A 16512-nucleotide genomic window follows, 5' to 3' on the forward strand; every position below is an offset into this window, starting at 1 on the left:
AAAGTCAGTAGATTTAAATACAATACAATAACTATGCTTTAAACAATGTGGGAAAGCTCACAAGATGATGGCATGGCCTTTTTGGTTTTTGGCTTAAAAAGGCTCATTTCAGTCAACTGGATGCAAACATGTGGATGTATTCTAATGTAACACACCAAATACACAACTTGTTTGTTTAATGACATGATAAAATCAAAAAACCTCAGTCAAAATATCAGGAAAAGAATTCTGGCCTCCACAAGTCTTGGTCATCCTTTGGCACAATGTCCAGATGCCTGAAGGTGCCATGTTTTTTCTGTTCAAATAATTACAAGAATAAACACCATAGGAATGTTCAATCATCATACCACACAGAAAGAAGATGAGTTCTGGATCTAAGAGATGAAGGTTTTTTGTGTGAAATGTACTAATCAACCCCAGAGCATTAGCAAAAGACCTTGTAAAGATGCTGGCTAAAGCTGGCAAGAGAGTGTCATTATCCACAGTAAAACAGGTCCTGCGCCAACATAGGCTAAAAGTCCAACCAGTGAAGAACAAGCCACTCCTCCCATAGAAACTTAAGAGTCAGATTACATTTTGCAAAGGGGTAAATTTTTAGAGACATGTTCTGTGAAAACTAAATTGAAGTGTAGAGAAAGAAAAGCGGATGTTTGCAAGCCTGAGTGTACCGTCCCTATTGTGAAGTACAGTGGTGGTAACATTATGTTGTGTAGGTGTTTTGCTGCAAGAGGGGATGTTGTCCTTCATAAAATAAGTGTGTCATGAATAAAGAACATTGATTATATGGAAGTGTTGACATCAGTCAGGTAATTAAAGCTTTATGAAGTTAAAACTATTTGGAAAACCAAGAAATGTGTCTTCCGAATGGACAATAATCCGATGCATACCACCAAATTAGTTACAAGGTGGCTTAACAACAACAAATCACTGCTTGGTAATAGCTTTTACAAAACCCTAATTTCTGCCCCATAGAAAATTTGTTGGCAGGGCTGAAATATGCCTGCAAGCAAAGTGGCCAGCAAGCCTGACTCAGTTACACCAGTTCTGTGGGCCAAAGTGTTAGCTGACTATTGTGAGAAACAGGTGAAGGCATAGCCAAAACATTTGATCTAGGTCATACAGTAAAAGGTATTGCTACCAATTTAACAAAATATACAATGAGAGTAAAAAAAAAAAAATAAATAAAAAACATAACAGGCAGTTAGGTGTGATTTAATATCAGACAGAAGAGGTCTATGTCTATACAGTGTATGTAAATATCTGGTTTCAACTGTATTGTATAGGAATATCATTAATGACTAGGACCTGCTAAGACGTGTTTGTCCATGTATTCATGTATTATAAGTGTGGTGTTTGTCTTGTTTTTATACATCTGGTATAGAAATACACAAACATCTGGGGGAATTGATTTATTTTAGCAAAAGCAGATAAATTAGAAAAACTCCAGATAGATAACAAACACCATAAAAGAGAGTTTAGAGCTTTGTGTCTAATCATGTTTTCTTTCATGAATAAACATAAATTAATGCTTAGTGCTAGTGGGTATTTTTATGTATATGAATGTTGACATGTGCAACAAATGGTGATGAGAGATTTGCTTACCATCAAAAATCTCCAGTTCATCAAACTGCTTCTCACTGTGGAACATATCTACATAGATATTTATGGTGTAACCTGGGAAACAAGACAAATGTATTAAGCTGCATGAAGAAGATGTGTATAGCAATTTAAAATTGTTTGTGTGCTTATACACATGCAAAAACATAAGCATAAATTCAAACAATATTTGGATGAACAGAGCAAATTCACACATTCCACACTTTACATTCATCCTATAACATGATTACTAAAAACAGGTTCATATACGGTTCTAAATCGTATCTTGGATTTGAACCTATTTTTATGTTATGTTTGCATAGAACACATACAGGGGTTGGACAATGAAACTGAAACACCTGGTTTTAGACCACAATAATTTATTAGTATGGTGCAGGGCCTCCTTTTGCGGCCAATACAGCATCAATTCATCTTGGGAATGACATATACAAGTCCTGCACAGTGGTCAGAGGGATTTTAAGCCATTTCCTTGCAGGATAGTGGCCAGGTCACTACGTGATCCTGGTGGAGGAAAACGTTTCCTGACTCGTTCCCCCAAAACACCTCAAAGTGGCTCAATAATATTTAGATCTGGTGACTGTGCAGGCCATGGGGGATGGCCTGCACAGTCACAAGACAAGACAGAAGTTGTTGTCTTTGGACCAGAGTCTTTAAAAAAGAAACTGCTTAGTCAATCACTTAACCTGGATGGCATTAAATTTACCTCCGGTAATAAAGTAAAAAATCTTGGTGTTATTCTTGACCTGGACATGTCATTTAAATCCTATATTAAACAGGTTTCTAGGATTTCCTTCTTTCACCTCCGGAACATTGCCAAAATTAGAAATATATCGTATCCAGGAGTGACGCTGAAAAACTAGTCCATGCATTTGTTACTTCAAGGCTGGACTATTGCAATTCTTTACTATCAGGATGTCCACAAAATGCAGTTAAAAGCCTTCAGCTGATTCAGAATGCTGCAGCAAGAGTTCTGCTGAAAATTAAAAAGAGAGATCATATTTTCCCTATTTTAACTTCCATTCATTGGCTCCCTGTTAAATCCAGAATAGAATTTAAATTTACCGTATCCTCCTCACATATAAAGCCCTTAATGATCTAGCTCCATCATACATCAGAGATCTGATGGTTCCATATGTTCCTAACAGGGCACTTTGTTCTCAGACTGCAGGTTTACTGGTGGTTCCTAGAGTCTCTAGAAGTAGAATGGGAGGCAGATCCTTTAGTTATCAGGCTCCTCTCCTGTGGAACCAGCCCCCAGTTTTAGTCCTACTTTTAAGGCTAGGCTTAAAGCTTTCCTTTTTGATAAAGGTTATAGTTAGAGTGGCTTAGGTTTTCCTGAGCTATCTTCCTTATTTTTACCTCCGTCTTCTTCCCTCCCTGTTGGATGGAGTAAGGGGGAGTCAGGTTTAGCCTAAACCGGCTCAGTTATGGTTGAGGTGCAAACACACCCTCCATTCCTGCTACCTGTATGACCCCCTCACTTTTCCAATGGTTATAATCAGTCTGACAGAGAAAGGTATCCCAGTCGTTGTGGTTTTTATTATAACAATGGCCATCAGTGGGCTCTAGATGGACAAACTGTCTACTTTTAAGGCTAGGCTTAAAACATTCCTTTTTAATAAAGCTTATAGTTAGAGTGGCTTAGGTTATCCTGAGCTATCTCTGTAGTTATGCTGCTATAGGCTTAGGCTGCTGGAGGACATAATGACCACTTTCAACCTCTTCGCTACATTCGCACACTACTCTCTAATTCTGCATTATTTGCTGTTATTTCAGTTTTTAACTTTATGTTCTCTCTCTTTTCTCTTCCTAGAAGCTACACCTGGCCTGACTCTGTGTCTACCTGTGACACCTTTCTGGAGGGGGGCATCGTCCAAGCTTCTGCTGGCAACAACTTAATGCTCACCCTCTACTGATGATCCACATGGCCCTGTCTTTCAGTGTTTAACCCTTTCTCTCTCCTAGACATGACAATTGACTGAGCTTTTACTGTGACTAACTCTATGTGCTCTCTTTCAGACTCTAACCTTGAAAACTGGCTCAGAGTTTATCTGTTCTTTCTTTCTAGGTGAAATGACTAAAGGAGCTACATCCATCAACATTTTATTTTCCTTCCCATAGAAAGTACTCCTGGATCAGTGCTTCTGTGTTCTGTTTGTGTCTCTGCTCTGTTCTCTCAAACCCCCAGTCGGTTGTGGCAGATGGCCGCTCACACTGAGCCTGGTTCAGCTGGAGGTTTCTTCCTGTTAAAAGGGAGTTTTTCCTCTCCACTGTCACTACATGCATGCTCAGTATGAGGGATGGCTTCAAAGTCAACGCCAGTGACTGTCCACTGTCTCTACATGCTCATCTGGGAGGAGGGAATGCTGCAAGTCACTGACTGGATGCAATCTGCTGGGTTTCCTTAGACAGAAAAACGTTTTATCCAATTTGAATAAATAACTGAATCTGACTGCACTGTTCAATGATTAGTTATTAATTGGAATGTATGTGACTTTTGTGAAATGCCTTGAGACGACATGTGTTGTGAATTGACACTATATAAATAAACTGAATTGAATTGAATTGAATTGAATTGAATTGAAAGTCAATCTAGCAAACAGGAGTACCATCTCCAGATATCCATTTTTTAAAGCAAAGCTGCCTTGTCACATGTGGGAAACCAGCTTCTCTATATGGTGTGCTTAAAAACAATTGACAGGAGACAAACAAATAAATTAATAAAAACAAAGTATGTTGGTCTTTGCCATTGGGAACATTGTCATGTTTTAAATAATCCTAATATCTATAATCTTTAAAAGCAGAGAAAAATATTGATTGTTCCCACATAATTCAAAATTCTATGAAAATACTCCAGGTAGATTTCCAGTACTTATTAAAATCAAATGAAGAATTTTCAAAGTTTGTTCTGTCATAGTAACACAATCCCAGATTACACTAACATTGCAGTCATATTCAGAAAACAGAATGCAGTCAAATCTGTTACCTGGAATCATCTGAAGGAGCCAGGAGCAAGTCTGGCTGTTAGGATAGTTGCCAGGAAATCCAGGACTTAGTATAACTCCTGATGAAGAAAACCGCTCCTCATTTGCTGGGCACTGAGCTGGAGAGGTTAAAAAAATACTAAAGCCAGTTAAGAAATAACAAAATGAGGGGAGGGGGCTACAATTTTTATTGAAATAATGTGGGCCACGGATTGCAGAGGGCAGAAAACAAAATACCAGAGTACACAGCCACACACACAAACACATTTACAATTACTGCAAGCTCCTTTGTCACGTCACATATTTTGAACCTCTCCCTGGTTATGTTTCTCATTAAAGAGTACCTTATTAGGTTCAAGAAAATGACTTCTCTAGGATTAAAATTTATCTATGCACAATTATTTCATAATATTTTTGAATTCAAGCAAAAAAAACATCCCTGTCCCATCAGTTAATATCTCTAGTTATTAACCTTGAGCAACTGCAAGACTGATCAGTGAAAGGACTTAAAACAAAGCAAACTTTACTCAGATTAGTTTGGGGAAGAACTTATTTTTTGCTTTTCATATCTTCCCATAAGAGAATTGACTTCTTTCCCTTTTTTTTATAATAGAAAACAAATTTCTATTAATTTAACATGATTGAGAGGGCTCAACATCTCTTCAACGCTCAGCTGTAGAGGGCAAAAAGTAATTTTCTGAAAAGTCTAATTAAAATCAATGCTCATTTTTTATACAGAAATCGCAGGAGCCATGCAACCCGGACTTGATTCTGTAACATATTTCTTTTCTAAAGCTTCTATATAGATTTAAAATCCAACATGCTACACACATTTGCACAAATGCTTCACCACTGAGGTAACTTGTTCAGTGTCTGCTGGATCAGAAAAAAGCAGAACAAAGTAATTTATCTTTAGCCAATAAAAAAAAAGTATTTCAGATAACACATTAATTAATTTTATTGGCACAACATTGTGCATGCAGAAAAATGCTTCACTGATCCAGATTTCAATCAAAACCAGATATTAACAGGTTTTCGTATTTGTAAACCTGCACAGAAACTCCTTTAGGAATCCAAAGTTTTTCCATCTAATGATTAACACATATATACCAGTGCACTCCATTTTTGACAAATGATGCAGAGTTTTACAATCCTTACCTTGACATTTTGGGGGCGGAGCTTCAAAACGCAAGTGGGAATTAAGTTTACACATAAGCTCTGCTTTGCCAACCAGAGTGTATCCCGGTAAGCAGTGATACTTTACAATATCACCTAAAAGAAAATTGAACAAAAGAGTTTTTAGGTAACAATAATACATTTAATATTTCAAGCCTCAATTAAATATTTTGACATTTAAATACCTTAGACATTTTCTGTTTTTGTTGACTTTCTTTTTTCTTTTTTACTACTTTCTAAATTGGTTGCAACACAATCATCAAAGGATAGAAAAAAAAAAAAACACTCTTCCCAACTAAGTTCTTGCAGAGAAAAGATAACAATTTCAAGAATAACAGAAAATAAATGTATTTGAAGCTTGAAAATCAATATTCTTAAGTAACACAGCACAATTTGCATAATTTATACACACACAGGTCTACATTTCCACAAAATGTATGACAATTGTAGATGCCTTCAAAAGTCTTTTCTTTTTTTTTTCGTTTATTAAAAAAGCCAAATGTGACATTTGCTTGAACTAAATATTTTACAGTATCAAATGAAGACTAAATGTCAATTCTGTTTGATTATCTCTTCAAAAGACCTTTTAAATCTCAAGTTGATTGATTTTCTGTCTGACTAATGATGCTTCTCAATTTCAAGAATCCAATTTGACAGGCTTGCCTTGATAAGACTCAGTATACCTCAGACCACAAGGCAGAAAGAGGCACAAGCCTTAAAACTTTGTTCGAACAAAACAAACATGAACACTCGCTTTAGCCCTGAGCTTACTTAAAGATTTATACCTGTATAAGATCAAAGACAAACCTAGTGCCTGATCTTAGTGGTGTTTGCCATGCATGCACCAGTATCTAATCTTAAGTTTTACACATTTTTGTTGAGAGAAATATTTATCCAGGTCCAGAACATGTGCCCAACACTGTAACTACTGATGTAACACTTTTCTGTACTGTACTGTTAATGCATGATCCCCCAGGCTCTGTGAGGACTTTCTTCCTCTCCAACATTTCCTACATACAAATATGTTTATTTTATTATAAACCATTATCAGTTTTCGTTTTTCTAAGCTGCAAACCTTTAAAATCAGACAAAACAAAAATCTACAGTTTTTTTTTAAACCATGTCATTGTATCCTATAAAAAAAAAAACTTGCATCCTTGTATCAATCTGTTTTAGAAATTCAGTGGGGGAAATTTCATAAAACATCCAACTATTTAAACATCCAATTCATTCCTTCAATTGGATTTAGTGTATTTAAAAACATCGCTTGTTTCTATATTAGTTGTGGTCATAGTTATTCTACACACACAGACACATACATATATATGTGCAACTCGTACAAAATTTTACAGACTTAAATCTACATGCCAGGTAAAAACATCATATTACACATATCCACAGTTTAGAGATTGTCTGTCCTTCTTAAAGCAGTATCACATCTTACATTAATGTGACCTCTATGTGGGAAAAAAGACCAATGCAGTCTTTTAGTTTAGGATATGTGACCGTAGGGGTTTTGACCTGACCTCAGCTGTCGCAACAGTTGATTCCTGGGGTGTCAAATGTCTCTTTTAATGTTTTTAAGTTCTCAGCCTTAGCCTCCTTAAGTCAATGTCTGGCCGGTTGAGAGGATGTGTTTAGGTGGCATGTTAGGCTAAACGCGCTGCAGAGCGCCAGGTAATGGAAAGAGCGATTCCCATAAAGGGAGCAGGGACTCAGCAGGGAGATTGGTCTTTTAATCAGAAGGTTGATGGATTGCAGTTCAACCTCACAACTTCCTGTGCTGATGTGTTTTTAGCATGATATTAAACTCAAAACTGTTCACAATGGGCCCTTCCCTTTCAGCCTGCCTTAGATCAAAGTAATTAAGAAAAAAATTGCATTTTCAGGATGCATTTTTCTTTTGATTTCTAAACATCTTAATGTCTCAGTAAAGATATTTACTTTAAGTTTACAGTACAACTTAGGATTTTTGAGGCAAACTTTAGCTACTTTATGTTGAAAAAACATTAAACCCTTGATGTCAACAGCTTAGTGACTGCTGTGTGCATGTTGGGTTTACAGTGGTAGGTCTGCTATTACACAGAAAATTACACAGAGCTGGCAAATGCTAGATTGCAAATGATATGTGATCCCACTAATTGGTAAATTATGTAATTTTCTAAATATTCGTATAAACCTTTTTGAAAAGAAAATGAATGAACTAGTACAGGTTTCATGTCCATGCAGTGATTTATTCCAGAATATTTAAATTATGAACCATAAAAAATAAATAAATGTAGTTATGTTCTGGGCAAAGTGGCACATCCCTGGTAGGAATCTTGTACTCTGACAAGTAGAACACTATGAATGCCTTATAGCATCAATTAAATATAGTTTCATGCCTTTACTTTTGTACCAGAGATGCTCAGATACAGATTACAAAAATGGTATGTAGTCCTTTCAAGCAGTTTCTCCAGAGTCCATTTGTTTGGTGGCTTTACAATAGAGTTTAGACAGTTTAACGTTTATTGTGGAGTTGATTTCATGATTGTTGTCATCTTTGTAGATTATGCTCAGTATTTACAAAGTATTGTGGTCATTTGTATGATAATAAGTCTCCAGAAAAATGGATCACAAGCAGCCAGATTTTTTACAGTAGTTAGTCATTGTGATCTCATTGTATACAAGAAGCACAGCTTATTAAATGTTTTGATTTACAAGGTCCACAGCACAATTTGATTTAATATTCAAATATTTTCTTATGAAATTTGACATGATCAGGTCAGGTCAGGGTAATGTGGCTTAATCTAGTATGATATTAATAGAAGAGAAGCACTGTTAAGGACTACTACCTATGTGAAAGTCTTCGTCCTCATTGATCATCTCTGCATTTTCCACAATGGGAGGAGGTGGGCACTTCTTCAGACGGTAGGCTGAAAACGCAAGTGGAAAAAAAGTTAATCTTATTTAGAGAAAACCACAAAAACTAGCTTTATCAAGTTCATTGCTTAAACAGATAGGTAGATTGTTAGGTAGACAGACTTTCAGACAGATACTGTAGATCACAGAAACATGAAAATGAAACTTAATATTAACATTTTGGAGCATTGAGTTACCATGGAAGTTAAGAATGAAGAATCCTCCAGTAGAGAAGTCAGAGTGAAAGCGAATCAGGACCTTTGAGGTGGAACTATAGGCCGATTCTAATGCTGTGTTGCCACTGAAGACTCCCAACTGGGGGTTAGATGCATCAGGGCCATCCCTTAAAAACAGGAGGTATAAAAACTGATTATACTTAAATTAGGAGAAAATGACTGTAGAAAAATTAAAAGCCATGTAGAGAGTAACTAAATATACTGTATGAAGTCCCTGTGTGATTAAGACTTCATGAAACATCGTGATCCCATGATTAGAAAAAAATATATAAATATTCAGATAATGTAAAGTTTCACGCAAACATTTCTGGTATTGTGTATATTTAAGCAAGAATAAGATAACAACTCAAAAAGGCTAAAGTTTAAATACACAACACTTAAATACTTTATTAGATTTTTAATAGCTGCTTTACATCAGGTATCCTTATGGAGAGCAAAATGCACAGACAGCACCTGTACCAAAGATTTACTCAGAAAAGTACATTCTCACAAAAATTTGAAAATAAAGTTTTGAAGGTTTTAATAAGGGGTCTACAATTGTTGACACAAGTAAAGAAAACCTAAAATGCTAGAAACGGACTACAAACCTTTCACAGTGTGACAAAGTGGGTGACAACACCATTTGCCCAGAGTTTAGTTTATTATTTTCTCTAAATATTCTTGTTTGTTTTGATTTAGCCATACCTCTTCCTGTAGTCTGCAAGCATTTACTATCCCAGGTGTGGTTGTTTTGCATTTTTACAGATTTATTATAACATTGTGGTTCAAATTAATTCTAACAAGTTTTGTTAAGTTTATTTTTTTATTTATTTACTGCAGTTGTGTATTTTATTTTTGGTTATGAACTTTCCTGACTTAACTGTGTTCCAGGAGCAAATGGAGACAATGCTGCCTCACTTCCTGTATTTATAGCTTCTTGTACAAAGCTGATTGCACAGGAAGGAACCAAGTAAGAGGGGAAAGAGAAGCTGTGGAATTTTGCTATACGTTACTTTTAGGTCCCCTTAGCTTCAAATATATTGTTGTATGATTTAATAGTTACACTAAAATGTACGTGTTTGTCATTAGCATGAAAGAGCATCACCAAGTAAATTTTGTGATGTTTAGTCATACCTGCTATCTGGAATATTCCATTAGAGACCGTTTTGTTTGACTAGCCAGAGTGCATATGACATTAAGTTGGTTGGCTTAAGTTCAGTTTTGTTCATTTGTGAAATGTAAAATTTTAGGGCAATGGTTTTTTGGATTTTTGTAAATTTGTTTTTTTGTCACAACTTTTTTGGAAATAAATTACCTGCTACACTGGAAAACATCTGCCTACTGCCTTTTTTCAGCCACTTTGGCCAGGCTATCATGACACACAGTCTTTAAAAATTTTGAAAAGACTTGGAGGTAATACCAAAATACTGAGTTGGTGTTCATCTTTGAGTTGAGATTTGCATGAAAACTGGATCACACACTTAAACTACCCACAGATCACAGACTACAGGATTTGTCAAACCAGCATAAACCAACTGAAAGCATCAAACTGTTGTAGAAACTCTGGCGAGGACGCTAACATGAGGCTCACCAAGAACAAATTATGACTTACAATTTGACCATCAAATAAAAAAGAAATTAAATACGTGTGGCAAATTAATTCCAGTGTCAAATAATAATTTCAGGCTTTTGTAGTTGTTTGTAGAAATACATGAAAATGCCCCCAAACAAGCTGGAAACATATTGATTCTTGTATAACATATTGCAATGAAGTGTTTGGATTAATGAAAATGAGGATGTCATGCCTGAAACCTCTGTGTGATGATTTGTGATCGATTTATTATTATTATCTATTATTCAGTCACTAAACCGAAAAATATTTATTTGAAGTATTTTGTAAGACAGAAAAATATGCGCCATGAAAGCTTATATTCAGAAGAAGTACATAAGAATGGAAATGCTCAGGGAGTCAAATTGTGCTCTTGGTGGTTCTAGTGTTAAAGATTACACACGTGGACAAAATTGTTGATACCCCTCGGTTAATGAAAGAAAAACCCACAATGGTCACAGAAATAACTTGAATCTGACAAAGGTAATAATGAATAAACATTCTATAAAAATGAACAAATGAAAGTCAGACATGGCTTTTCAAACATGCTTCAACAGAATTATAAAAAAAAAAATAACTCATGAAACAGGCCTGGACAAAAATGATGTTACCCCTGAAAATAACGTGACCAAAGGGATATGTTAAATCAAGGTGTGTCCATTAATCAGCATCACAGGTGCCTACATTCTTGTAATCAGTTAGTGGGCCTGTTTATAGGGCTACAGGTAGTCACTGTGCTGTTTGGTGACACGGTTTGTACCACACTCAACATGGATCAGAGGAAGCGAAGGAAAGAGTTGTCTCAAGAGATTACAAAGAAAATTATAGTCAAGCATGTTAAAGGTAAAGGTTAAAAGACCATCTCCAGGCAGCTTCGTGTTCCTGTGACTACAGTTGCACATATTATTCATAAATTTAAGATCCATGGGACTGTAGCCAACCTCCCTGGACGTGGCCAAAGGAGGAACAGAGACGGATAATACAAACTGTAACAAAAGAGCCCAGAAAAACATCTAAAGAGATTAAAGGTGAACTTCAAGCTCAAGGAACATGAATGTCAGATCGCACCATCTGACGTTGTTTGAGGCAAAGTGGACTTAATGGGAGACGACCAAGGAGAACACCATTGTTGAAAACAAATCATGAAAAAGTCAGACTGGAGTTTGCCAAACTGCATGTTGACAAACCACAAAGCTTCTGGGAGAATGTCCGATGGACAGATGAGACGAAAATTGAACTTTTTGGCAAGCCATATCAGCCCTATGTTCGTAGACCTCGACATGTCGCTAGTCACGCTACCCATTGCATTTAAATAAAAATAAATAAATATTATTAACATGATCAATAATTAGCAGTTTTACTGTGTAAGGACTGATTTAATCTCTCTCTCTTTCTAAAATAGTTTAATCTAATTGTTTTAATAGATTTTAATATTATTATGTTTTTCTCAGAATTTTTATTTAGTTCATTAATTAAAGTTAAATGAAGTTTGTGCAATCTGTCTATATAAAGGGTTTTCAAAATTATCTCAATATTATTTTATCACATATTCACCCTTTTGTGTGAAAGCCCCTCTGCAGATTTTATGCTTCTGAAACCTATTTTAAAAACTCTGCTTCAGGCATGAATTGGTTCTAACACGGTTAAAAGTCAATACACAAAACAAAATCCAAATAATGTCAATTTTTACCTGAAGAATATGGACAAACAAGTGGGATCAGTATGAACCTCTTCTTATATGCTTCATTGTAAAACAGATTTAATTACAGCATTACAGATATATCCAAACAGCACATTTAAAAACAAAACTTTGATGAAAAATTGATGTGGTTGTTAACACAGGAGGAAGGAAAAATCTTTCAGCACTTAATTTATTTTTTTAATTAAATTTTTAAACTAATTTCAAACAAAATTATTGAACAAAGCCTGCAGAATGAACGCCTTATTTCACTCATTAAATATTGAATGTTGCTGAAAGGTTACATTTCCTAAGGTTTCTAAATGATCAGTTTTAGGTTTTAATGAACAAGGGGTTTAAAAATTTTCATGAGGAGGGCCTGGGATCTCTTAGCATCTCAATAATTCAGTGTGTTCTGAAGGTGTTGAAGCTCATTTAAAATCATGAGATTCTGCTTTTTAATTGTGTTAAAGGAAAGTCAACATTTTGACTTTTTGACAATCATTAATTTACTGCAAAGGATTTGTTTTAAATAATAAACAATTCTCAGTGCAGCTCAGAGTTGGTATGGCTGATAAGAACACGCTCACAGAGTAATAGGTGTTTTCATCATCCAGCACCAGATCTTTATTTTGTACAGAAAAGAGTGGAACATTTAGTGGTAGGTGAAATAATCATTATGTATGATGTCACTTTGCAGAAGAAATCTCTAATTTACACTACAATGATAAAAAGAAAAATGTAACACGACAATATGATAAGGATTTTGGGAGCTTTATTGTTTTGCCTGTCTTTGTTTTGTTTCCTACTTTTTATGCTACAGACGGTTTTAGTATGAACATCCTAAATGTAATTCACTTGGTTAGTGTGACTAAGGAATGCTTTGACTAATACATCATTTGTCAAAAGTGCATAATAAACACAACCATTTTTGTAAAACTATGGAAATGAATTCTGCTTTTGACTGAATGATTCTTCTTTTCTTCATTACTGTGATGCTGGATGTGCTGCCTTCTGTGGAATGTTTTACTGATATTAGGCAAAGATCCAAATGAAACTGGTTGAAGACCACAGGGACAGTTTGGTAGCAGCCCCCCACATCTGGATACAGATGCTGTCACATAACACCCAAGGGAAAACAAGGCAGACACACATCAGTGTGGTGTTTACATGATATAATAAAGCACGGCCAAATTAATTCCTCTACGTAGAGAGATACATAAAGGTTTAAGCTTGTTGGTTCAGCTGAATTTGTTAAAATCATTGGTCCAATTTAAATCGTAGCAAAAATCTTTGAATGCATAAGTGGATGTCTACCTTTTTTAAATAAAAAAACTGGCCTTTTTTGGGCCTGCCTGATACATGAAGATTAAACCACTAATGATTTAACATTATAAAGAAATTACAGTGTTGATCAATTCGTTATTAACTGAGCAGCTCGAACATGACTTACTTTCCTGTCCCACTTTTTGTATACCTGTACTCAGAAACCTTTACAAAATATATCAAGTAATGACAGAATCGCTGTCCTAGATGTGTGATTTTAGTTAAATATGTTCTCGGTTCTCTGCTTTTATGAAAGGTTTACTGCTGATGCATTTAATTAAAACATTTCCCATTACAGATCCCACCATTTAGAAAAAAAAAATATTTAGTCTGTGCACATAATGTGAATCTAAATGAGATATAAGCCTTCAGAGTCTCTTTGTTTCTATCTGAGCAGACCAAATGCTCAAAATTTAAAGTTAAAATAGTAAAGAACTGATTGTAATATTATGCATCTTTGCCAGTTGATTCTGTTTACATGAAAATTATTCCAATTGTAGTGGACCTTTGCGCCAGACTCTCTAAATCTGTTTAAGACCCTGGAAGATAGATGGTATCCCACTGGGTCTGTGAAAACCTCTCCTCTCCCCTAAGTGTCAGCCCCAAGTCACTTAGAAATATATTCATGAAATACAGCAGGACTGAGCCATCATGTGTGTACTCATCCCACATTACTGAGCTCTTTTGGTGGCTTCCATATATGGATGCAATTTCATAATTTAGTTCCAAATGAAATGTACCAAAAAACACATCAATCATAAAAATCAATTTGCAGCAGCAAAATAAGTCAGTGTAGAGCTTCACCATGGCTAAATGCAAGGTTCTGTGAGCTGGCCAGATTGAAAAACTAGAAGCCACAAAGTGTGACTTCATTGCTTCCCCTTTTGCCTGCAGCTACCAACTCCCCAGGGCACATGGCTTGAACCTGAAAATAACAGCTAACCACCAAACACACTCATCAAAAAGCAAACTTACAACACCTGCTTGATCCTAATTTGCTTTCTAATAAATCTCTTGCTCATCTTGATTTTTGATATGATGCATGGTGCACAACCAAGCCTCTCTTCAAACTTGTCAGATTCAGTTGAGTCCAGTTCGATTTGTGAATCCGGCTCTGCCACTCCGTTCATTACATTTCCCAAACCCCACTGACTCTCATCATTACTTCCAGAGTTCCCAAATCCTCTCTGGGCCTACATCTGGGCATAGTGCTGACTTAGATTGAATTGGTCAGTGTTCCCATTATAAATGCATTACTCTCACACTCCTTGTATTACACTCTTACCTTCAAACTGAATCCCATCATTACAGCAGAGGAGGTTATGTTCTTGTTGCACAGAGTGAAAATGTGTCTATGTTTTAGATTTAAGAACATATGATCTCTGCCATAAACATGCAGTATACAGATTTAAATGGGTCTACAGTATTTCCCAGTACAATGAAATGTCTGAGAACCTAAAACAATACATTTGTAAAGCCAAGACAGTCTCTCAATAAGGCATGAGATGAAAGAAATCAGTATTAGACATACTGCAGGGTTACAGAAAATTAAGTGAACGCCATAAGTTTAAGCAAATTAACATACTGTCAGGGGACATGCCATCATTTTCCATTACAGTAAAATAAGCAATGAGTAAATATATTCAAAACAAATCTGTCAGGAATGCAATAACTGCATGATGAATCCAATACATCCACCCATTTTTGTCTATAGGTGTGTGAGTGAACGCCATGAATGAGTGTGAATTTCCCAAGACTTACCAGACAGCAATATAATCTGTGACGGGCTCAGTCTGCAGTAAAGTAAAGTTGATGTAAATCCCATGGCCATGAGGAACGCTGATGAGCCAGCTGCAGTCTTGGGAGTTAGGGTATTCATTGGGGTACTGAGGTGAATAGATGGTCCCATTCTCAGCTGTCACATTATATCCGCAAGGAGCTGTAAGAAGCAGAATTATGAGACTGTCATTTTGAAAAATTTCAATCCCATACAAAATACAAAACCCAGAAAAAGAAGAGACAAGAATTATTGTTAAATGGCAGAAGGTGAGGAATATGATTCATCTTGAAATAATTCTTTGTTATTGAGCCACAGGCAATTCTATCTAATGACTTTAAAAATATATAGAGAAGATTCTGAGATCATCTTATATAATAAACTATCTGAGTAAACCAGTATTTATTTCCAATAAAATCCACTTATAGGGTTGGACATAAAAAAAATATGTCAAAAATTATTTATATCCTTCTTAATAATTAATGGAAAAATCCTTATTGGAATTACAAAATTCAAAACACTTCTTTTGTTTCCAGAGGTACTTTGGTGATTTACCTTTGGCAAAAATGTTAATTTTACTTCCGGTCTGAAGAAACATTTTGGTAAAATAAAAACATTACTTTAAACCTAAATGCTAGATGGCTTAACAGTATATTTGTTGTAAACTTTGCTTAAGTAGGGTACAAGGGACAAATGGGTTCTTTTTCTCATCTTTGCTTGCTACACTCTATAACCATTAGAAGTTTGGGCAATGTCATTTGTGTCCAGTGTGAGCACTGAGGCACTGTCCAACTGGCTAAATGTTACATTGGCATGTAAAATGCTAGTCCACAACACTTGGAATATATTCACCACTAATTATTGCATGTGAAACAGCTCTTTATAATGTAAATATTGGTTAATGGTCGATAATGGTCGTGTTGTGTGGGAGCCAAGTTAAGTAAGTTTATATATAGAATTTATTTTGCTGTTAAACCTTATTTACTTTAAATAGTAATTTAATAATACATTTAGGGTCAAAATGTAAGTAGAATAATTTCATTACGATCATGTTTATATGTTGGGGTGTTGTGAACAGGTTTTGAGAAAAGGCTGGTTTCTAGTTTTGAGCTCGGGACTTCGTGATTTTAGGGGATGGAGGGGCAGCGCAGGGGAGTTTAGATGGTATTGAAGAAGTAGGGGCTGCAGCTTGGTACAGAGCCACACGGTTTTTCTACCGTAGGTCGTTT

At 35.7% G+C, this 16512-nt stretch overlaps 1 protein-coding gene across 1 annotated transcript in view; it reads right to left on the minus strand.

Moving 5' to 3' along the window:
* Positions 1–16512, minus strand: part of LOC124866622 (CUB and sushi domain-containing protein 1-like) — a 436935-nt gene that overhangs the window by 67702 nt on the left and 352721 nt on the right. The window contains exons 45-50 of the mRNA XM_047362500.1: positions 15268–15445; positions 8876–9021; positions 8612–8692; positions 5760–5873; positions 4604–4720; positions 1603–1674 (exon numbers count right to left, since the gene is read on the minus strand). Of these exons, the coding sequence (XP_047218456.1) occupies positions 1603–1674; positions 4604–4720; positions 5760–5873; positions 8612–8692; positions 8876–9021; positions 15268–15445 (708 nt within the window). The remainder of the gene's footprint in view (positions 1–1602; positions 1675–4603; positions 4721–5759; positions 5874–8611; positions 8693–8875; positions 9022–15267; positions 15446–16512) is intronic.

The sequence above is a fragment of the Girardinichthys multiradiatus genome, chromosome 4 (assembly GCF_021462225.1).
Source record: "Girardinichthys multiradiatus isolate DD_20200921_A chromosome 4, DD_fGirMul_XY1, whole genome shotgun sequence".
Lineage (NCBI taxonomy): Eukaryota > Metazoa > Chordata > Actinopteri > Cyprinodontiformes > Goodeidae > Girardinichthys > Girardinichthys multiradiatus.